This window comes from Mustela lutreola, chromosome 2, assembly GCF_030435805.1.
Source record: "Mustela lutreola isolate mMusLut2 chromosome 2, mMusLut2.pri, whole genome shotgun sequence".
Lineage (NCBI taxonomy): Eukaryota > Metazoa > Chordata > Mammalia > Carnivora > Mustelidae > Mustela > Mustela lutreola.
Window position 1 is genome coordinate 51,790,205 of NC_081291.1, and position 24,069 is coordinate 51,814,273.

General features: G+C 44.7%; 2 protein-coding genes across 2 annotated transcripts in view; one reads left to right on the plus strand and one right to left on the minus strand.

The window, feature by feature from the left end:
- The window catches only part of LHFPL4 (LHFPL tetraspan subfamily member 4), a 29,239-nt gene extending 26,208 nt beyond the window's left edge, over nucleotides 1-3,031 (minus strand). Inside the window, exons 1-2 of the mRNA XM_059161603.1 lie at nucleotides 2,861-3,031; nucleotides 1,461-1,960 (exon numbers count right to left, since the gene is read on the minus strand). Of these exons, the coding sequence (XP_059017586.1) occupies nucleotides 1,461-1,866 (406 nt within the window). The 5' untranslated portion in view covers nucleotides 1,867-1,960; nucleotides 2,861-3,031. The remainder of the gene's footprint in view (nucleotides 1-1,460; nucleotides 1,961-2,860) is intronic.
- A 68-nt stretch (nucleotides 3,032-3,099) lies between these two features.
- On the plus strand, nucleotides 3,100-14,778 carry LOC131824188 (DNA oxidative demethylase ALKBH2-like). The gene is made up of 3 exons (XM_059161604.1): nucleotides 3,100-3,536; nucleotides 4,954-5,153; nucleotides 14,472-14,778. The coding sequence occupies exons 2-3, from the start codon at nucleotides 5,149-5,151 to the stop codon at nucleotides 14,776-14,778; spliced, it is 312 nt and encodes a 103-aa protein (XP_059017587.1). The 5' UTR covers nucleotides 3,100-3,536; nucleotides 4,954-5,148.
- The last annotated feature ends 9,291 nt before the right edge of the window (nucleotides 14,779-24,069 follow it).

The window sequence follows — 24,069 nt, forward strand, 5'->3', positions numbered from 1 at the left end:
TGTCCTCATCTGAATTAACACTTTCTTCAAAGTAGTCCTTCTGAGACTTTGAGAAATTCTTCCAGTGGGACAGTAATTCCTCCCTGTATTTGTAAAGGTCCTCTTGGGGAAGCAAACCAGCCTCATGGTTTTGCTCTCATACCTTGGCTTTCATCCCAAGTGACAATTCTCAATTTGATCACAATTGTATTTTCTACACTTGGTCCTAAGCGACTTCCAGCCATTTCCGAAAAATCATATTCCTCCTTCAAAAGATGGAGGTTTCCCTCAATGATGATGTTCAAGAAAACACACCCCACTCTCCGAGGACAATTTCCTACAATGTTTTGAGCAGTGGAATCATCAGCAAGTGATATAACACCTCCTGCAGGGAGTCTCTTTGAAGAGGCCCACACTTGTTGAATGCCCTGAGGTGCTTATTTTGAAAAACCATCTCTACTATATGATCATCACATTTTCCCTACTTTTTCTCATTCCTGGAGGGCTCCAAACTTTTCCTAACCTCACCAGTCCTCCTCCCCTGTTCCTGCTATATCCTGACCTCACTCTCCCCAGCCCAACTCTCTCCTGCCTGCACTTAGGCAAATGCCCAAGCTGCTGAATCTTCAAAATCTGCCTTCGATCGAAAGGTAGGTGGGGGTAGGGACTTTAACGGATCCTGAAATACAGTCTCAGCAGTTCTCTTACCCAAAGGTCCCTTCTCTGGTTCTTAGAGCAAGATGTCTGTTCTAGCTAAACATCTCAAAGGATTCCAGGGATTTATTCTCATTGGGCATAGCACCAGAACCCTTCCTGTATTGGGTGGGGGGTATCAGGTGGAGAAATTGCCCTCCCAAGACCCCCATGCCGTCCACTACCCACATTTCAACACTGGATAGACATTATAGACTTGCATATCTTCCTAAGCTCCTTTATCTTAATACAGAACTTCAAAGTTTACAAGATACTCTTTCATTTGTTCTTGGAATCTTCTCCATTGTTTTACAGATGTGGAAGCCTAGCCTCAGAGAAGTAAAGTGAAACACCCAAGTTGATAATGTCAGCAAGATAAAGGTCAAAGTCAGATCTCCTGATTCCCCCTACTCATGCTCTTTTTGATACAATAGAAATTGCTCATTCCTAAAGTAACTCCTCATTCAGGCAATTATTTCCCCTAAGACAGCCAAAAGAGACTCTCAGAGACCCGCAGACAGTCTAACATAACACTAACCCATCAGTAACTACAGTCTGCCCATATCCAAGCACACAAACTCAAAGACCTAGCTCTAAGGCTCTGCCTCCTGCCCCAAGGTGTTTCTCTCATAAATCCCCTCCCCAATGGCTGCTGAGGGACAGCCAAGGAGGTGTGTCTTTAGACAGAGGAGCAGAATCTCTCTGACCCTTCCAAGAAGGGGTCCTGGAAGGAAGAAGCCCAGTCTTGGGAGCCTGTTCTAGGGGTCCCACCCCCACCCCTCCCCTACCTGCCAAGAGCTGCATCCAGGCGCAGATCTTGTAGACCGTGGCCGTGTTGCAGAAGAAGAAAAGCGCAAAGCAGGTGATACAGCCGAGGATCAGCACCATGGAGAGCAGCACGAAGAAGGCGGCTGCCTTGAAGGCGCCGGACGGGATGGTGCTGAAGTCGGTGAAGGAGCCTCGGCAGGTGAGCTCGCGGCCCGCCAGCCCGCTGCCCACACAGTAGTGGAAGAGGCCGAAGTAGCCAGGCTTGGGGGTGCTCACGCTGTCGCCCACCCAGTAGGGCTGGATGAAGACCACCACGTTGATGATGGCGAAGCAGATGGTGAAGATGGCCCATAGCACGCCGATGGCCCGCGAGTTCCGCATGTAGTGCTCGTGGTAGAGCTTGGAGGCCTCCTGCGAGGGCAGCATGGTGCCCGGGGGCGGGGCCGGCGGCGGCGACGGCGGCTGGCGGGGGCCGCCGGCCCGGGACCGACCGCCGGGCTGCCGGGCTGACGGGCGGGAGCTGGGGACGCACGCGAGAAGCGGCCCTGAGCCAAGGAACTCTCGAAGGAGGGGCTGGGGGTCTCTAGGGGGTAGTATGGAGGGACCAGGAGGGGGTCCTGAGTGTTGGGGCGGTGTCTGAGGGGAGTAAAGATCTCCAACTGGAGGCCTAGGTAAGGGACTTGTGAAAGTTGGGGGGCTGGGATGAGGGGGGTGGGATGTGAATATGGGAGCTGGAAGTGGGGGCCAGCTAGAAAGTGGTCATAGGGGTGTTGGGGAAGGGGTTTGGGGGCCAGAACTGGGCGAGTAGTAAGGAACCATGGGTAGATGGAATGGAGGCTGAGGACCGGTACTGGGGGATTAGCAGAGGGGCTGTATACATGGAGCTTGGAAAGGAAATTGGGAACTGGTATTAGGGGTAAAAGAAGATTGGTATTGGGCGTCTAGAAAGGCGCTGTGGAGAGGGGGGGTTGGTGCTTCTATGCGGGAATAGGAAGGGGATATGAGGGGCTGATACTGGGGGACTGGGAAGGTGATATGGGGGCTGGGACAGGGAGGGCGAAGTGGAGGAATCAGGATGAGGCTAGCGGGGAGTCGAGGGCCGGGACTACAGGGTTTGAACACAAGCGGGGGTCTGGGGGGGTCCCACAGAAGACAGGACTGGATGTAAGCTAGGGGAAGCCTAGGATTGGCGGGCCAGGGCTGAGGAGAGAGGTTTTCCAGGCCAAGGGTACGAGGGACTGGGGCCGGCAGGCAGCCCGGGCCTCGAGGGGCGGACTGTGGGCAGAGGTTATCCCGCGAGTGCTGGGGAGCCGCCGGGCAGGGGTAGGGCCGAGGGTGGGGGTGGGGGGCGGCTGCCCCGCGCCCAGGCCGGACGCGCGCGCAGCTTGCGGCCGCGGGGACGGGGTGCGGGGAGACCAACCTGGGCCCGGTCCGGAGCAGTGGGTCCGGGACTGGCACGGCCTAGGCGCCCCGGCTCGGCGCTCCCAGCAGCTGCTGCCTCGGCCCAGGAGGCGGCCTCGGCGCGGCCTCCATCTTGCTCGGGTTCTCCCCGGGGCGCGCTCCCGCGCCGAGGCGCGCGCTCTCGTGCACCGGCGCGGCTCGTCGGAGGCGCGTTCCCGCCTCGGGCGTGCGGGGCGGGGCGAAACGGGGGAGGGGCGCTCCAGGTTCTGGCAGTCAGGGGAAGGGGTGGGCACGGTCCCAGGAGTCCCCCAGCCGGAGCAATAAGCCCCTTACACAGTAGGCCCTTTGGCTTGGGCGTCCCCCCCCCCTTCTTCCAGCCTGAGCTGCGGGGCTTGTGGGCCCCCGCAGAGCCCATGAGAATGGGGGAGGGACCGAACCGAGTATTATTTGATAGGGTTTGAACTGATCCTTTGCTCCCGTATTACCTTTCCTATAACCTAACACAGTGCCTCGGGTTACACCATTACGCTTTCAGCCCTTTGGGTCTTGGAGGCGTTGAAGGTTCCCAGAGTCTCCTTGGAAACTGCCAACACCCCTGGGAGAGGGAACCCCCAAAACTGTTAGCATCCCACGCCCGCAATAGGGATTCGTTGCCCGCTAGCGGAAGGAGCTGGGCCTGGAGAACAAGACCCAGGGTGAGTATGCGGGACAAGAGGGAAGGTGGCTGGGAACATGCTGGTTTCCCTCCCTGGACTTTCCGGAGTGCCTGGCATGAAGTGAGCACATGATTAAGATGTGTTAAAGAACAAAGCGTACAAGTCCAGACCCAAGGTCAGGCCAAGAACACCCTGGGGGCACTCCAAGGGAGCCAGTGTGGGTCATTTCTTTCCCTGAAGGGGAATAACTTTTGGCTTAGGATCTGCCAAGACTCTGAGGGTTGGCGTTCAGACAAACTCTGACTGCTGTTTACTACCTCTGTAACCTTGCACTGGGGCTCTCTGAACCTTTGTTTCCCCATCGGCAAAGTGGGCAGATTAAGCCCCATTTCACAGGCACGTGGATGCAAGGGGTGGGGTTGAAAAATAATCTGTTAGTAGGTTCCAAATACTGAACCTTGCACAGGGGCCGGTCTGATGAAATGTACATGTATCTTCTGAAAAAATAACTATGTAAAGTTGCCAAATGTCTTTTCCAGGGGTAGAGACACTGTTCTTTTTTCCCCCTGAGACTGTGTGCTTCCTGCTTTCTGTGTAAAAATTCCTTTTTAACGAAGTGTTGATGATAGTTAATTTTTTCTTAAGTTTGTTTGATGATAGGGTGTTTTTTTTAATGTCCTCATTTTGGCACAATAAAACATAAGCAGAGTTAATTCCATCCCAAATTTTATTTTATTTTTTAGTAAAAAGACTTTATTAAGAAGGCTTTGAAGTGGGGCACTTGGGTGGCTCAGTGGGTTAAGCCTCTACCTTCGGCTCAGGTCATGATCTCAAGGTCCTAGGATCGAACCTTCCAACCCCACCTCGGGCTCTCTGCTCAGCAGGGAGCCTGCTTACCCCGACCCCCACCTGCCTAATTGTGATCTCTCTCTCTCTTTCTCTCTCTCTGTTTCTGTCAAATAAATAAATAAATAAATAAATAAATAAAAGAAGGCTTTGAAGTAAAAAAATAAAACTCTTGATACAATTTTCTGAACCCTTAAGTCAGCTCAGCAAATATATAATCAGTAATTTAGCTATGAGATTAAATATCCACTTTTATTTAAAATAAAATGTATTTTAGTTTGGGTTTATTCCATAAAGCAATATTTTCCTATAAATTCCCTTCCTTGATGTGGCCTCTCCTTCTAGTTGTGGAGGTTTGTTCTGTCAGTCCTCCAGTTGACTTCTTGGGTATTCAGACTGATTTGATAGTTATCTAGTTTTGTTTGAAGGATAAGCTAGCCTAGGTTCCTCCTACTAAACTGCCATCTCTCCTTCTCAAATTTTAAAACAAACTTATGAGGTTCATGAAATGGGCTCCACAGTTTGGGCAACTCAGATCCATGTGAAGTCGTCTCATCTGAGCACAGAGTTCTCAATAAATTTGGTTTCCCCTTCCACTGGCTCCTTGCAGAGGGCATCCTGGCTGTTTCCTGAGAATCCTAAGATCCTGGAATCAAGGGGCTGAGGAGAGAGTATCATTCTCCACCTTCCCCCCACTCCACCCCATCTTGGCAGCTGGAGAACAGAGGCCAAAGAGGGGACTGACTTGAACAAAGATGTGTTGATTCTGCCAAGTAGACTGATCAGCCTAATCCATTTGTACATCATGCAGTAAGTAAGGAAATGTCTCCTGTAATGTACCAGCTCAACACTGCTAGCCCTGGGATGAGATGGTAGGTAAAACAGATGTGGTCCCTCCCCTCCTGGAGCTCACAACTTTTGGGGGAGATAGAAGGTGCTAGGAGGAGGGATCAGGGAAGGGGTCATCCTCAAAGTCTCCTTCTGTGGATACTCCTGGTTTGGGTACTATTCTCAACTTAAGTTACTGGAGCCAGAAGCTCCATCTTTTCTCCTTACTCTGCCATGAATTATCACCTTTTTTTTTTTTCCTATCTTGCTCTGTGAAACCAGGCAGTCTGGGGGCGGGGGGAACCTATACAGAAGCCCACTTACCACTCTCAAGGGAAGAACTGGGATCCTTGCAGAGTTGGGCCCTTAGTTCCTCACTGGTTTCTCTATTCCAGCTCTGCAAAGCAAAGCCACCCTGTAGAGATCTGTCCACCATCCATACCACCTCTGACATTGGTACTCCTTTTCCCCTCATTCAGTCCCTATGTTTGGTGAGATTCACCCCACCACCACCATTATACTCTTCCCCAGAGAGGGGCAAATGATCAGGCCTGGACAATGAGAATACTCCATTGTTCTAAACACAATGATTGGTTCAGAGGTGGGCCCAGAAGCCAACCCAAATAGTTGAGATTGATATCTGGTCATTTGTTAAATTTGCAAGAAAGAGGTGTTGTCTCTCTGTTGAATTTGTTGAGCTAAAAGAATGATAAGCTTCAGCTACTGGGGGCTGTCTTGACACCCTAAGCAGAGAATTTGTCTAAGAATAATGTGAACAAATAGGAAGGTAAGAAATGGAGAGAGATGGTTCTGATGACACAGTTTGAACACCTGGATCCATCCATGCCTGAAGACCTCCTTCCGGGTTGTTCTGTCTGGTGAGCCAATACATTCAGGTTTTGCTTAAGCCAGTTTGAGTTGGGGTTTTGTCCCTTCCAATCAAAATAGTCCTAAATAACTTAACTATATCTCCCAAAAGAGAGCAGAGCTGGTTTAATGGATTGCTTATATTGTAGAAGGATGCCTGAATAGGGGAGCTACTCCTGACATAATGGAATAAAAAGCCAGAATTTGAGGCCCATCTCTGCTGCTGGACGATGATGCTACTCCTCAGAGCCTTATTTTCTTCCTTTGTAAAATGGAGGAAAACATACTTCCTACCTACAGATGTATTGAGAATTAAAAGAGGTAATGGATGGAAAGGAGCTTTGTAAACTGAACATGGCTTTATAAATGTAAGTGATTGTCATTAAATTTTAATAAGTGGCTTGCCCAAGGATTAGAAATAGCAGCAGTATTGGAAAAGCACTTGCTGAGCTGTGAGTAGGTGGCACAGAATGTCTCCTTGTTTTAAAAACTAACCTTGGAGCAGTTACAGAAAGACAGATTGAGAACGCTCTACAGAAAGAACCTCTCTTTGACCCCAGGGAGGGGCCGGATCAGAATAGAACAGCTGGGGGAGTAAAATGAGGACTATGGATTATAAGGCAAGGGTGATGCTGGACTGAGCACCTGGATGAGAAGAGAAGACCCCAGGGCACTTCCAGCCAATATCCTAGTAAGAAAAGATAACTTACTGGATACTCTTATGCCCAAATTAAGTGTTCAATTATGTCAAATGTTGGATAAGCTCTTACAACATTCTAAGTCTCCTGATCTTTCTTGACATGTATTGTTTCATTCGATCTTCACAATAGCCCTGTGACATAGTGTTTTGACCCGACCTGAACTATATACCCTTCTCCCCCCAAAATTCATATGTTGAAGTCCTAACCTCCAGTACCTAAGATTGTGACTGTATTTGGAGACAGAGACTTCATTTTTTTTTAGATATTTTGATAACTGTCATTATTATTATTTTATTTCTTTTTTAGAGAGAAAGAGAGAGCAAACATGTATGGGAGGGGAGGAGGGGAGGAGCAAAGGGAGACAGAATCTTTTTTTTTTGTTTTTTTTTTTTTTTGAGACAGGAGACTTTTTTTTTTTTTTGGATTTTTTTTTTTTTAAAGATTTTATTTATTTATTTGACAGAGAAAGATCACAAGTAGACAGAGAGGCAGGCAGAGAGAGAGAGAGAGGGAAGTAGGCTCCCTGCTGAGCAGAGAGCCCGATGCGGGACTCGATCCCAGGACCCTGAGATCATGACCTGAGCTGAAGGCAGTGGCCCAACCCACTGAGCCACCCAGGCGCCCCTGGATTTTTTTTTTAAAGATTTTATTTATTTAACAGAGAGAGATCAGAAGTAGGCAGAGAGACAGGCAGAGAGAGAGGAGGAAGCAGGCTCCCTGCTGAGCAAAGAGCCCGATGCAGAGCTTGATCCCAGGACCCTGGGATCATGACCTGAGCTGAAGGCAAAGGCTTTAACCAACTGAGCCACCCAGGTGCCCCTGGATTTTTTTTTTTAAAGATTTTACTTATTGGGACGCCTGGGTGGCTCAGTTGGTTAAGCAGCTGCCTTCGGCTCAGGTCATGATCCCAGCGTCCTGGGATCGAGTCCCACATCGGGCTCCTTGCTCCGCAGGGAGCCTGCTTCTCCCTCTGACTCCCTTCCACTGTGTCTGCCTGTGTTCGCTCTCGCTCGCTCTCTCTCTGACAAATAAATAAATCTTTAAAAAAAAATAAAAATAAAGATTTTACTTATTTATTTGACAGACAGAGATCACAAGTAGGCAGAGAGGCAGGCAGAGAGAGAGGGAGGAATCAGGCTCCCTGCTGAGCAGAGAGCCCAATGCAGGGCTCTATCCCAGGACCCTGAGACCATGACCCGAGCCGAAGGCAGAGGCTTTAACCCACTGAGCCACCCAGGCGCCCTAGGATTTTATTTTTTTTATTTGAGAGAGAGAGGCCAAGCAACAACGGGAGTGATGGTGGGGGAAGCAGAGGTAGACTCCCCACTGAGCAGGAAGCCTGACATGGGCTTGATACCAGGACCCCAGGATCATGACCTAAGCCAAAGGCAGATGCTTAACTTACTGAGCCACTCGGGCATCCTGAGACAGCAACTTTAAAGTGGTGATGAAGGGACGCCTGGGTGGCTCAGTTGGTTGGACGACAGCCTTCAGCTCAGGTCATGATTCCGGAGTCCCGGGATCGAGTCCCGCATCAGGCTCCCAGCTCCATGGGGAGTCTGCTTTGCTCTCTGACGTTCTCCTCGCTCATGCTCTCTCTCACTGTCTCTCTCAAATAAATAAATAAAATCTATAAAAAAAATAAAAATAAAGTGGTGATGAAGGAGGAGCACCTGGTTGGCTCAGTCTGTTGGAGGAGCATGCAATTCTTAACCTTGGGGTTATGAGTTCGAGCCCCACACTGGGTATAGAGATTACTTAAGAATAAAAAAAAACTTTCAAGAGGTGATGAAGGTAAAATTAGATCATACAGGCAGACCATAATCCAGTATCACTGGTGTCCTTATAAGAGGATATTGGGACACAGACAACACAGAGACCACAGGATGACCATGGAGGATACAGCAAGAAAGTGGCCATATACAAGCCAAAGAGAGCGGCCTCAGAAGAAACCAAACTTTCTGATGTCTTGATCTTGGACTTCTAGCCACCAGAATGGTGAGAAAATTCATCTGTTTGTTTAAGGCAATCAGTCTGTAGTATTTTGTTATGGCAGCCCTGACAAACTAATACAGGTAGGTACTATTATATGCCCATTTTACAGAGGGGGACACTGAAGTTGAGCAATTTGCCCAAAGTCACACCTCTAACAATTAAGAGAGCTGAGATTTCGCCTCAGAAGTCCTGCTCCAGAGCCCAGATTCTTAATCAGTTTCCTCATCTGTAAAATGGGGATGATGATAATAGTAGATTCTCCCTCTGAGAGTTTTCAGGAGTCTTGAACGAGATATTGTGCACAAAAAGTGCTGATCACTTGCAGAACATTCAAAAGTGATTTGTCATTATTACCGCATAGCAAAAAAGTGGGAGTTTCAGGATTCAAACCTGGGACTACCTTGGTCAATACTCATGCATTTAACACTCGCATTGAACTATCCAAAGTTCTGAGTACCTGCAGAGAGGCACCAGAACTATGGAGTCAGACAATGGGTAGTTGTACTCTAACCCTGATACCCAATAGCTGTGTGGGTTTGAGTAGTATGTTATGTAAATTCCTTGAACCTCATTTTACTAGTCTATAAAACTGAATAACTCCTTAGCCTCACATTTTTTAAAAAAGATTTTATTTATTTATTTGACAGACAGAGATCACAAGTAGGCAGAGAGGCCAGCAGAGAGAGAGGACGGGAAGCAGGCTCCCTGCTGAGCAGAGACCCCCCCCACACCTGAGCTAAAGGCAGAAGCTTAACCCACTGAGCCACGCAGGCGCCCCTTAGCCTCACATGTTTTTGTTTTTCTTTTTGTTTTTAAGATTTTACCCATTTATTCGACAGAGAGAGAGTGATCACAAGTAGGCAGAGAGGCAGGCGGGGGTGGGGTGGGGGGGGTGGAAGCAGGCTCCCCGCTGAGCAGAGAGCCCAACGAGGGGCTCAATACAAGGACCCTGAGATCATGACCTGAGCTGAAGGCAGAGGCTTAACCCACTGAGTTGCCCCAGCCTCACATGTTTTAACTGAGATAAAATATGTAGGGTGTCGGTCTCTTAATAGATGCTCATAAACATTAGTAGAGAGGATTTCATCTTTTGTAGGAGATTAGATTCTAAAACAAGTGCAGTTTGGTGGTGGTGGTCGGGTGATGGCACCTGGCTGGCTCAGTAGGAAGAGCGTACAACTCTTGATTTCAGGGTTGGGAGCTCAAGCCCCATGTTGCATAAAATCTTTAGAGAGGTGCCTGCATGGCTCAGTTGGTTAAGTGTCTCCCTTCAGTTCAGGTCAAGGTCAGGCTCCCTGCTCGGCCAGGAGTCTGCTTCCCTCTCTCCCTCTGCTCCTGCCCCTGCCTGTGCTCTCTCTCTCTCTTCCTCTCTGTGTCAAATAAATAAAATCTTCAAATAAGTAAAATAAAACCTTTAGAAAAAATGCAGTTGGGGAGAAATATGGTGTAAATTACCCTTTAAAAATCCCTTAATTATCGATGAAGTACTATAAGCAAGTTCTCACGTATACCACCCCATCCTATAGTTCTTAGGCACTAAAGTTTCAAAAAACTGAGATGGAGGGGTGCCTGGGTGGCTTGGTGGGTTAGGTCTCTGCTTTCAGCTCAGGTCATGATCTCGGGGTCCTAGGATCGAGCCCTGCATTGGGCTCTCTGCTCAGCAGGGAGCCTGCTTCCTCCTCTCTCTCTCTGCCTGCCTCTCTGCCTACTTGTGATCTCTCTCTCTGTTAAATAAATAAATAAATCTTTAAAGGTTTTTTTTTTAAGATTTAATTTTTTATTTGACAGACAGATCCCAGGACCCTGGGATCATGACCTGAGCCGAAGGCAGAGGCTTAACCCACTGAGCCACCCAGGCGCCCTAATAAATAAATCTTAAAAAAAAAAAAAAAAAAAAAAAACTGAGATAGACTAAAGAAAAGGAAAAAATAAAGTCCATTTTCAGATGTGGAGATATTCAGACCTTTCTGCCTTTAAAATCTTACTAATCCAGGGCACCTGGGTGGCTCAGTGGATTAAGGCCTCTGCCTTTGGCTCAGGTCATGATCCCAGGGTCCTGGGATCGAGCCCCACATCCCGCTCTCTGCTCAGCAGGGAGCCTGCACCGAGCCCCCCCCACCCCCGCCTACCTCTCTGCCTACTTGTGATCTGTCGCTCTGTCAAATAAATAAATAAAAATAAAATAAAATAAAGAATTAAAAAATGAAAAATAATTTTAAAATATAAATTAAAAAATAAAATCTTACTAATCCTTTAAAAATGAGGGATCTGTGGAAAATTGCAAAGAATTCATATTTACCTGTAGAATTTACTCTTCACTTATCAATAAAGTCTCTAGAGTATTACCACACAAAATAGGTTAATTTATGCTTGTAAAGAATAAAATAAATAGTCAGCTCTTCAGCAGTCAATCCTTAAATGTGTATATAAAGCTTAATGGAGCCAGGGGTGTCTGGTTGGCTCACTCAGAACTGGCATGTGACTCTTGACGTCGGGGAGATGAATTCAAGCCCCATGTCAGGTGTGGAGCTCACTTTAAAAAAAGAAAGAAAGAAAAAGAAAAGCTAAAATGGAAAATCTGTGGGGTTTTTCTTTTTCTTTTTTAAGATTTTATTTATTCAACGAGAGGTCACAAGTAGGCAGAGAGGCAGGCAGAGAGAGAGAGGAGGAAGCAGGCTCCCTGAGTAGGGAGTTCAGAGAGATCGAGTCCTGTCTCAGGGCTCCATCCCAGGACCCTGGGATCATGACCTGAGCTGAAAGCAGAGGCTTTAACCCACTGAGCCTCCCAGGCGCCCCTCTGTGGGGTTTTTCAGTCGGTCCAGCATTCCCTTTTTCTTTTTTCTGATAAAAGTACTCAGCTTCTTCTTTTTTTTTTTTTTTAAGAGATTTTTAATTTATTTATTAGACAGAAATTGAGAGGGAGCACAAGCAGGGGGAGTGGCAGGCAGAGGGAGAGGGAGAAGCCGGCTCCCAGCCAATCAAGGAGCTCGGTGTGGGACTTGATCCCAGGACCCTGGGATCATGATCTGAGCCAAAGGCAGATGCTTAACTGACTGAGCCATCCAGACACCCCATTATTCAGCTTCTTTTTTTTTTTTTTAAAGATTATTTATTTGACAGAGAGAGAGATCACAAGTAGGCAGAGAGGCAGGCAGAGAGAGAGGAGGAAGCAGGATCCCTGCTGAGCAGAGAGCCTGATGCAGGGCTCGAACTCAGGACCCTGAGATCATAACCTGAGCCAAAGGCAGAGGCTTAACCCACTGAGCCACCCAGGCGCCCCTATTCAGCTTCTTTTAAGAAACTACCTCTCCTCCCCTCTCTGGGCAGAAGTAGATATGGGTCCCAGGCCAGCCAATTATACTGTCTGTTTTTAGTCAGCTCAGACTGGTATTACAAGATACTATAGACTCTGTGGCTTAAACATGAAACATTTCTTTCTCAGTTTTGGAGGCTGAAGATCAGGGTGCCCGCATGGTCGGGTTCTGGTGAGGACTCTCCTCCTGAATTACAAATAGCCACCTTCTTTCTGTTTCCACATGTGGCAGAGAGAGAGAGTGAGGGGTAGTCTCTTTTTAGAAGGACACTAATCCTATCGCAAGGGCTCTACCCTCATGACCTCATCTAAATGTAATTACCTCCAAAAGACCCCACTTTTGGAGGTTAGGGTCTCAATATATGAATTTGGATGGGAAAGCAAACATAAAGTCCATAATACTGCCCCACCCAGCAAGCTTTAATGATTTTGCCTCAGGATGGGCAACTGAACCTAGTCTGGTCAAAGGTATTCCCTGGGGAAGTAGAGATGGGGGAATGGGGGTGGTCAGAGAGACAGAAAAAGAGATGTTTGGTTCTCCCTTCCTTGGATCATACGCTGTAAAGATGCTACCTTTTGGGTGCCTGGGTGGCTCAGTTGGTTAAGTGACTACCTTTGGCTCAGGTCATGATCCTGGAGTTCCAGGATCAAGTCCCACATTGGGCTCCCTGCTCAGCAGGGAGTCTGCTTCTCCCTCTGACCCTCCCCCCTCTCATGCTTTCTCTCTTTCATTCTCTCTCTCAGATAAATAAAAATTTTTTTTAAGATTTTATTTATTTATTTATTTGACAGACAGAGATCACAAGTAGGCAGAGAGGCAGGCAGAGAGAGAGAGAGAGAGGAGGAAGGAGGCTCCCTGCCGAGCAGAGAGCCCGATGCGGGGCTCGATTCCAGAACCCCAGGATCTTGACCCAAGCTGAAGGCAGAGGCTTTAACCCATTAAGGAACACAGGCACCCCCTAAAATATTTTTTAATTTGCAAGTTACTTTTATTTTTTCTCTTTATTTTATTTTTTTTTTTATTGTGTTAGGTTATTCACCATACAGTACATCATTAGTTTTAACCAACTGAGCCTCCCGGGTGTCCCTGGCCTTACTTTTCTCAGGCTCCCCAGTGGGATGGTGAATGTGACCATGTTCAACCTAAAGGCAGCATCTTTTTTTTTTTTTTTTAAAGATTTTATTTATTTCTGAGAAGGGACCCTGACAGACAGCTCCATTCTAGGACTCTGGGATCATGACCTGAACCAAAGGCAGAGGCTTCACCTTCTGAGCCACCCAAGTGCCCCAAATACCGCCCCCAGCTGCTTTTTTGTTTACAATGGTATGAATTAGCTTTCTCTCCAATGTTCCCCCTGCAATAATCCTCATAAAAACCATATCTTGGGGCACCTGGGTGTCTCAGTTGGTTAAGCTTCTGACTCTTGATTTTGGCTCAGGTCATAATCTTAGGGTGATGAGATTGAGTACTGTGTTGGGCTCTGCACTTAGTGCAGAGTCTGCTTGAGATTCTCTCCCTCTCCCCCTACCCCTGTTTGTACTCTCTATCTCTCTAAAATAAATAAATAAACCCCTCTCTCTGTCAGATAGATAAATAAATAAATAAATGTCTTTGTTTATATATATATAAAGATATTTATATATCTTTATAGATATCACAGATATCTATTATATATAATATAATCTGTGGAATACTCATATTTTGAAATTCATGAAAAATCCCTTTGTAGCCTTGTACATGGTCTATTTTCATAAATGTTCTCTGTGTGCTTGCAAAGAATGTACATTCTCAGTTAATGGAAGAAAATTCTCTATGTTTATTAGCTATAGCCTATTAATTGTCTTGTTCACATTTTATAAATCATTAGTATTTTTTTTTGTCTGAGAAGTATATTAAAATCTCTCATTATGACTGATTGTGAAAGGACATGAAAGAACTTAATGGAGTGATGGGAACATTCTATATCTTGCTGAGAATCTTGGTTACATAAGTTGGTTACTCAGCAAATGTACACTAAAGATTTGTGCATTTTATTGCCTGCAAAATTTATTTCAAAAGAAAAACTTGCAACTAGTTAGTCAACTTCAGTTAATAAAGTCTTTAAGGGAAAGGAAACTGATTGCAAATTACTTTGGAATGCATAAAAAATAAGATGGGTTAATCCATGGATAGAAAGACAGAGGGATGGATAGTTACATGTAAAAGCCAATAGAGAGGGTGCCTGGGTGGCTCAGTGGGTTAAGCCACTGCTTTCGGCTCAGGTCATGATCTCAGGGTCCTGGGATCGAGTCCCGCATCGGGCTCTCTGCTCAGCGGGCTCTCTGCTCAGCGGGGAGCCTGTTTCCTCCTCTCTGCCTGCCTCTCTGCCTACTTGTGATCTCTGTGGTGACAGGAGAGACCTTCAACTTTGTGCTTGTCAACAGGTACAAGGACGGCCGTGACCACATCGGGGAGCACAGAGACGATGAACGAGAACTGGCTCCTGGGAGCCCCATAGCCTCTGTCTCCTTCGGGGCCTGCAGAGACTTCTTCTTCCGGCATAAGGATTCCCGGGGGAAAAAGCCCACCCGGAAGGTAGAGGTGGTTCGGCTTCAGCTGGCGCACGGGAGTTTGCTCATGATGAACCACCCGACCAACACTCACTGGTACCACAGTCTCCCCATACGAAAGAAGATTCTAGCTCCACGGGTCAATCTGACATTTCGCAAAATTTTGCCTGCTAAAAAGTAAAAAATAAATAAATAAATAAATAAATAATAAATAAATAAATAAAAAATCTTAAAAATAAAGCCAATAGAGAATAAAATTTACTAGTAGGATTTGGATATTAAGTACAGGCATGTCTTGTTTTATTGTACTTTGCTTAATGGCACCTTGTAGATAATGCATTTTTTACAAACTGAACATTTGTGGCAACCCTTTGAGCAACTCTATTGGCACCATTTTTCCACCAGCATTTGTTTGCTTCATGTGTCTATGTCACAGTTTGCTAGTTCTCACAATATTTCAAACTCTTTCATTATTATATTTGTTACAGTGACCTAAAATCAGTGATCTTTGGTGTTACAACTGTAACTGTTTTAGCACCAATGAACTAAGAACCTTTAAGACAATAAACCTAATCAACAAATGTTGTATGTGTTTTGGACTGCTTCATCAACTGGCCATTCCCCATCCCTCTCCCTCTACTCAGGCCTCCCTGTTCCCTGAGACACAACAATATTGAAATTAGGCCAATTAATAACTATACAAAGACTTTAAAGTGTTTAAATGAAAGGAAGAGTCACACATCTCACTTTAAATCAAAAGCTAGAAATGATTCAGTTAGGGAGGAAGGCATGTCAAAAGCCAAGGCAGGCCAAAAAGCTAGGCATTTTATACCCAACAGTTGTGGATGCAAAGGAAAAATTTTTGAAGAAAAGTCCTACTCCAGTGAACACATGAATGATAAGAAAGTGAAACAGCCTTATTGTTGATACGAGGAAAGCTTTAGTGGTCTGGGTAGAAGACCAAACCAATCACAACATTTTTTAAACCAAAGCCTAATCCAGAACAAGACCCCACTCACTTCAATTCTGTGAAGGCTGAGAGAGGTGCAGAAGCTGCAGAAGAGAAGTGTGAAGCCGGCAGGGGTGGTTTGTGAGGATTAAGGGAAGAAGCTGTCTCCTTAACATAAAAGTACAAGGTGACGCAAGTGCTGATACAGAAGCTGCAGCAAGTGCTCCAGGAGATCTTGCTGAGATCATGAATGAAGGCGGCTGCACCTAACAAATTTCCAATGCAGATGAAACAGACTTCTCGTGGAAGAAGAGGCCATCCAGGACTTTCATAGCTAGAGAGAAGTCAATGCCTGGCTTCAAAGCTTCAAAGCACAGACTGACTCTCTTGTTAGGAGCTAATGCAGATTGTGACCTAAAGTTGAAGCCAGTGCTCACTTACCATTATGAAAATCCTAGGTGCTTAAGAATTATGCTAAATCTACTCTGCCTGTGCTTTACAAATGGAACAACAAAGCCTAGATGACAACACACCTGTTTTAAGCCCACTGTTGAGACATACTGCTCAGAAAAGAAAGACTTCTTTCAAAATATTCCTGTTCGTTGATAATGCATCTGGTTGGCAAGACCACTGATGAAAATATATAAGATTAATATTGTTTTCAGGCTTATGAACACAGCATCCATTCTGCGTTCCTCTCCCTCAGCCCCTCCCCTCTCACCCCACTCATGCTCTCTTTCACTCTCTCTCAAATGGATAAATAAAATCTTTTAATTATTTTTTTTAAGATTTTATTTATTTATTTGATAGAGAGACACACAGCAAGAAGGAACACAAGCAGGAGGAGTGGGAGAAGCAGGCTTCCCACCAAGCAAGGAGCCTGATTCGGGGCTCGATCCCAGGACCCCGGGATCATGACCTGAGCTGAAAGCAGACGCTTAATGACTGAGCCACCCAGACACCCTTTTCTAGTTTTCTAAAAAAAGATTTCATTTAGGGGCACCTGGGTGGCTCTGTCAGTTAAGTATTTGCCTTCAGCTCAGGTCGTGATCCTGGAGTCCCAGGATGGAGTCCCACATCTTTGGGCTTCCTCCCTCTGCTCCCTCTGCCCCTCCTCCTGCTCCCTCTCTAATTCACTCTCTCTTTCTCAGATAAATAAATAAAATAAAATACAATCTTTTATTTATTTATTTGAGAGAGAGAATAAGAGCGCAAGAGAGAGTGAGCAAGCGTGAGCGAGGGGTGGGGGGTGGAGGGAGAATATCATGACTTGAGCCAAAAGTAGATCCTTAACTGACTGAGCCACAGGTGCCCCTCCAGTAAATTTTTAAAGAGGAATTGATTTTATCATTTACAATAGCCAAGATATGGAAGCAATCCAAATGTCCATCAATTGATGAATGGATAAAGAAAATGTGGTATATTTGGGTTATGGACATTGGGGAAGGTATGTTCTATGGTGAGTGCTGTAAAGTGTGTAAGCCTGATGATTCATAGACCTGTACCCCTGGGGCAAATAATACATTATATGTTAATAAAAAGAATTTTAATAAATAAATAAATGGAAATAAAAATTTTTTAAAAAGAAAATGTGTGTACATATATATATATATAGAGAGAGAGAGAGAGAGAGCAGCATTACTCAGCACAAAAGAGAAAGAAGTCTTGCTATTGGCAATGACATGTATAGAGCTAGAGGGTATTATGCTAAGTGAAGTCAGAGGAAGACAAATACCATATGATTTCACTCATATGTGGGATTTAAGAAATAAAACAAACAAGCAAAGGGAAAAATAAGAGAAATACAAACCAACAAACAGACTTTTAATTATAGAGAACAAACATGGATGAACCCATGATAGGGATTAAGGGATGTCCTTATCGTGATAAGCACGTTGTATGAAAGTGTTAAATCACTGTATTGTACACCTGAAGCTAATATTACACTGTATGTTAACTAACTTGAATTAAAATTAAAACTTTAAAATGATTAAAAAAAAAGAAAAAGGAATTGATTTAACCAGATCTGTGTTTTTCTGGTGCCTGAATAGAGAATGGCTTGGGGAATGGGAGTCAGGCATGAAGTTACAAAGACCAGAGGGGTTTGTAGTCTTCAAGAGAGAGATGATGGGGGCGCCTGGGTGGCTCAGTGGGTTAAGCCTCTGCCTTCGGCTCAGGTCATGGTCCCGGGGTCCTGAGATCGAACCCCGTGTCAGGCTCTCTGCTCAGCGGGGAGCCTGCTTCCCTTCCTCTCCCTCTGCCTGCCTCTCCCTCTGCCTGCCTCTCTCTCTGCCTGCCTCTCTCTCTGCCTGCCTCTCAGCATACTTGTGATCTCTCTCTGTCAAATAAATAAATAAAATTTAAAAAAAGAGAGAGAGAGATGATGGAATAAATGTCTTCTATTTGTCTCTCTGGATCCGCTCCTCCTAGCTCTCTAGAGCCCTTAGAGATAGACCTACATAGACCACATTAAAGTTCCTATACCGTCTACCCTCTGGTGGTGTTCAGCCAATGGCAGGGGGATAAATGAGAATATGTTCGGTATTTATTGCTCCAGTTCAATTTCATGAGGTCACCCAGGGCTGGTCGGGCCCCTTAACAGAGATCCTGCCAAGACCTCTCTAAGTAATTCTCTGTTTTGCTCAATCTCTTAGCTAGGGAAATGGTAAAAGTTTCCTATCACTAGTCTCAGGGACTACTTAGTCCCTGTATTTTCCTTATACCATGCCCACACCTTTGTAACTAGTTCTTTCATTAGGCTTTTCCCAATTTACCCAGATTTGATGTTCTATCCAGTTTCTACTGGGACCCTGACTAATATGGGTGACAAGGGGCCATTGTTTCAGTATTTACCTTTTTCCCTATGTCACTAAAATTTTTGTTTGATTGCTCTTTTATAATATTTCTGTTACAGAATAGAGGAAACTTGCCCTTCAGTGCCCCAAAGGAGAAAGGAAAGTGCTAACTGGATGTCACCTCTGTCACTCATCTTGGGATATAAAAGGAAGCAGTCACTTCAAAGGGAAGAAGCAGGAAGCTGGTGCAGTTCAGAGTATAGTGAGGAAGAATTTTTCTGTCTAAACATCCTTTAAAGTGTTGAATTGTACCCCTGCAAAAGATACGTTGAAGTCCTAATCCCCCAGTACCTCAGAATATGACCTTATTAGGAAATAAGATTTTTGCAGAAATAATCAAGTTAAAATCATGAGGTCACTGAAACCATAAAACTTCTAGAAGAAAACATAGGCAGTAAGCTCCTTGGCATTTGTCTTGGCAAGGATGTTTTTTGGATTTGACACCAAAAGCAAAGGCAACAAAAGCAAAAGTAAGCAAGTGGGACTCTATCAAACTAAAATCTTCTGCATAGCAAAGGAAACCATCAACAAAGTGAAAAGGCAATCTATGGAATGGAATAAAATATTTGCAAGTCATATCTGACAATGGATTAATACACAAAATATATATAGCATTCCTATAACTTGAGAGCAAAAAACTATGCAAACCATTAAAAAGTGGACAGAAAATCTGAAAGGACCTCTTTTTTCAAAGAAGACATACAAATTACCAAACGGTCCATGAAAGGTGTTCAATATGACTAATCATCACAGAAGTGCACATCAAAACCACAATGAGATATCACTTCACACCAGTGAGAACAGCTAGTTCAAAAAAAAAAAAAAAAAAAAAAAAACCAAAACCAAAAAAACAGGAAATAACAAGTGTTGGTGAAGATGCGGAGAAAAGGGAACCCTCATGCACCATTGGTGGGAATGTAAATTGGCTCAACTACTGTGGAAAACAGAATGGAAGGAGAAGGGCACCTCCCAGTCCAGAAACATAAAATCTCTCTCCTTTAATCTGAGACTTTCTTAATTTCTCAGCGCGATATTTGTTGTTTCCAGTGTCGGCAGATTTTCTTGAGGCTCTTTGAACAAGGCTTTCTTCTCCCTGGTACTCTGCCCTCTAAATCCCAGCCATTTGCTAGCCTCAAACTCCAGTCTTTATTTTCTCTGCACATTCTATACTTGGGTTCTATACCATGCCTCACAGTTTGAAGTGTCCTCAGGAAGAGGACCATTGTGAATGCGGGGTTCACGTTGTAGGCTTCTGTCTTCAAGAATCATTGCTTGTGGGGCCCCTGGGTGGCTCAGTCAATTAAGCATCTGCTTTTGCCTCAGGTCATGATCCCAGGGTCCTGGGAGGGAGCCCCATGGTAGGCTCCCTGCTCAGTGGGGAGTCTGCTTCTTCCTCTCCCTCTTCCCCTCCCCCACCTCATGCTCGTTCTCTCTTGCTCTCTCTCTCACTTTCTAGGGGGAAAAAAAAGAATCATTGCTTGCATTAGCTACTATCCAGTGCTGCAGCTAACATTGCCTAGTTTTTACAGTTACGAATCGTGAGAAGCTAAGACTTAACACCAGCTACTCCATCACAGATGAATAGTTTAGAAATGTTGCTGTAGCAGCTACTGTCAATGCACCGCCATATCTCTAGGTACTCATTGTTCCTTTTAATGCCAACAGCTTCCTACTGAAAGTCCATGGGCTTCCTCTGGGCACAGAAGCATGCCTATGTCTGTTCAGAAGGTTGATGTGCCAGGGAGTTAGTACTCTAGAAGCATCCTTCATCCAATTTTGACATGGTCTTCCAGAAGTCCCCGGAAGAACTGAACCTGTTTCCCACAGCAACCATTTGCTCATTAATGCATTCTGAAATGGCCTTCTTCTTTTATTTCACTTCTCTGTTTCTCTATAGGTTCTTTTTAGGGATCACTTCCTCATTGAACTACTTGCACTTAAACCTTTGTCTCTTGGACTGCTTCTGAGAGAACCAAAACTATGGCATTTGGTCCTGGAAACAAGCCCGGGAAACAGATCTTCAGGATAGTGTTAACAAATTGTATGCGGACGAATACCCCATTGTTGATGTGAAAGGATGCTTTGTCATGCGGTAGCACCATGATTATACTTGCCTGTAATGAATTGAGATGGAATTCTAGTGGAAGGTAGTGCACTAGCCTAGACAATAGCTTCAGTACTTGGAAGATAAAAGGCAGTTGTAATAATAAGGACCAAGATATTATTTGGCTATTTTTCATTTCTATAGAAGCTCTGAAGAAAGAAAATAACAAGCTCAAGCCAGATAAGCTTTGATACATACAAAAGCCAGAGGGCCTTCTTGGTAGTACCTAAAAAGATCCTCATTTTCTATAGTGAGAGGCCAGACTGTGCTGAAAACCAGACCCATGATTTCGTTAGGTGGAAGAGTTAAAAAGAAGCTAAATTCCTATCTCTGAAAAATCACCTTCACTGAAGTCAGGAACCTTATAGGAAAGGGGTAGACATTAAGATGTAGACATTTAGGGGCACCTGGGTGGCTCAGTGGGTTAAAGCCTCTGCCTTCAGCTCACATCCCAGGGTCCTGGGTTCGAGCATTGGGCTCTCTGCTCAGCGGAGAGCCTGCTTCTTCCTTCTCTCTCTGCCTGCCTCCCTGCCTACTTGTGATCTCTGTCCGTCAAATATATAAATAAAATCTTCTAAGAAAAAGACAAAAACAAAAACAAAATTTATATGTTGAAATTCTAACCCACGATATGCTGGTATTAGGAGCCTTTGGGAAGTAGTTAGGTCTTAAGAGCAAAACCCTCATGAACAGGATTAGTGCCCTTATGAGACACCCAGTGAGCTCCTCTGCCCCTTTCACCATGTGAGGACACAGCAAAAAGATAGTCTCCATATATACCATCAGGAACTGAGAGAACATGTCAGAGAATGGACCTTGAGGTTTCTAAACCAGGAAAAGATGACTATTAATTAGGAAAGAGAGGCATCTGAGTGGCTCAATTGGTTAAGTGTCTGCCTTCAGCTCAGGTCATAGTCTCAGGGATGGAGTCCTGCAGTGGGCTTCCTGCTCAACAGGGAATCTACTTCTCCTTCTCCCTCTGCCTCTCCCTGCTTGTGCTCTCCTCAAATAAATAAATAAAATCTTTAAAAAATATATATAGGGAAGAAATTATAGGTAAGAAGGCACTCTCCCATGATTTAGGAGTCAATATCCTAAAGTCTATCCCACTCATTCCATGGGATCCAGAGAACACATCAACCCCTTCATGAGCATAACTATGACAACTCCCCTCCCTTTCTAGCGCATAAGCTTCCTGAGTTAACCCCTTCCGGGAGCACTCAGGGACTATCTTCCCTGCCTGGCAAATAAATACATTTGGCACTTGTTTTGTTGATCATTGTAATGAACTTTGTTTTCCATCAATGGTTGCCTCGACAAAACTTGGCCAACACTGCCCTAAACACCTTTTTCAGGGGTAGTTGGTGGCCCAACCAACTTTATGAAGTTTGGGGGTTTTTAGATGAGAAAAATAACAGAAGGATGTATTCTGAGGCAGGAATACAGAATGAATTTGTAGGGATGGGTTGAGTGAACAGTAATCAAGAGAGACAATGGCCTAGAAAAAGTGAATGGAACTCGCACCTGTCAGGAGAAAGCTCATCCCTATTTGAGCTAAAATAATTTAGATTCAGGATTCTGGGTGTGTTTGGCATAGTCCTGTGCCTAGAAAACCCGATAACCCCAACTTGTTCTTTTTACTACAATAGCACTATTTTTCAGCCCACTAAATTCTGAAAGAGCCAGGCAATCTCCAGTGGGGATGTTAACTGGACCCTGGTTAATGGCAGTGTACGTCAGGGACACACTGGGAGCCTAGAAAAATGCAGGCTCTTGGGACCCAATCCTGGGCTCCATTTGATTGGCCAGGTGTGGGGTCCAGGAGTCTGCAATTTTTTTTTTTTTTTGATGCAGAACTTGAACTCACGACTCTGAGATCAAGACCTGGGCTGATATCAAGAGTTGGACGCTTAACCAATTGAGCCACCCAGGCATGTCTAGCAATCTGCAATTTAAACAAACTCTCCAATCAGCTTAATACAAGCATCATGTTTCAGAGAAAATTGCTTTCACAATACGAATCAGGCAGTAAGTTGTTCCAGGTTGCTCCAATGTAATCTCATCGAGAGGAAGGAGAAGGTCTTATTGATCCCTGTATCCCAGCCTCCGCACAAGACTTGTCATAGATCAGAACTCTTGAAGAATGTTTGATGAATAAATGAGCTGTGGTCTCTGCTCAGTTACCCCTAACACCACAGGATTGGCACCAAAACAAGATAGTGCCCAGAGAAAGAGCGTGGGCCCAGGTCTAGCCTCCTTGGACTCAGAGTTCCACTACCTTAGCTGTGCGCCCTTACTTCATACTTCATACTTACTTCATACTTCATACTTTTCATGCCTTGATTTCCTTAAATAGCTTTCCTTAAAAGCAGAGTCAATTAAGGAGAAGCAAATGAGTTACCCTATGAAAACATTACAAATAGTGCCTGACATGACACATAAGTATGTACATTCTAGATGCAAGTATAAATTATTAATATCATGATTAGTACTCTTTCGGCAGCTTCGGCAGGCACCACATATTGGACACCACTTACGTTTCAGGCATCCTGCTAAATGCTTCACATACATTGCCACATATTGTCTTCCTAACCCTATGAGGCAGAGATTACTATATCTATTCACCAGTGAGGAAACAGCCTCAGGGGAAATAACTTGTCCACAGTCACATATTGATGGAGACAGACATCTGCCTCATGGCTATGCTATAGCAGCAGTTTTCAAAGTGGCGTTCCTCAATCAGCAGCAGCAGCATCACTGGAAATTTAGAAATACAAACTTGGGGGTCCAACCCATCTCCCCCACCCTCTTCCTTCTAAAACCCTCAGGTTGTTTCCCAGAGTCCATACTCTCTTATGGTTCGTCTCCCCCTCTCATTTCCCACACCTTTCATTTTTCTCTTCGTTCTCCTGTCCTCCGTGCTATTCCTTATGCTCCACAAGTAAGTGAAACCATATGATAATTGACTTTCTCTGCCTGACTTATTTCACTCAGCATAATCTCCTCCAGTTCCATTCATGTTGATGCAAATGTTGGTTATTCATCCTTTCTGATGGCTGAGTAATATTCCATTGTGTATATAGACCACATCTTCTTTATCCATTCATCTGTTGGAGGGCATCTCGGCTCTTTCCACAGTTTGGCTATTGTGGACGTTGTTGCTCTGAACATTGGCGTGCATATGGCCCTTCTTTCCACTACGTCTGTATCTTTGGGGTAAATATCCAGTAGTGAAAAAAATCTTAAAAGCTTTCTTCAGAAATATTACTAAAAATTTCAAGTCATCTGAATAGGTAACCTTAACTCATTCCATCTGTCAGAAACCAATTTGGTTTCAACTTTTCTTTATAATGGGAGTTTTGCATTATCACACCTGTCTCATGACTAAAATTTTAAAAACAAAAGCTGCAAGATCTCTGTTTCCATATACATGGTTATGCATGTCTGTGTAAGTATGTTATAGATGTGTGATTTATCTATCTCTGGATGGTATTGACAAAATTGATTTGTAGACAGTTCTATTTAATTGACTTAAAGAAAATCAAACATTTATATAAATCAGAA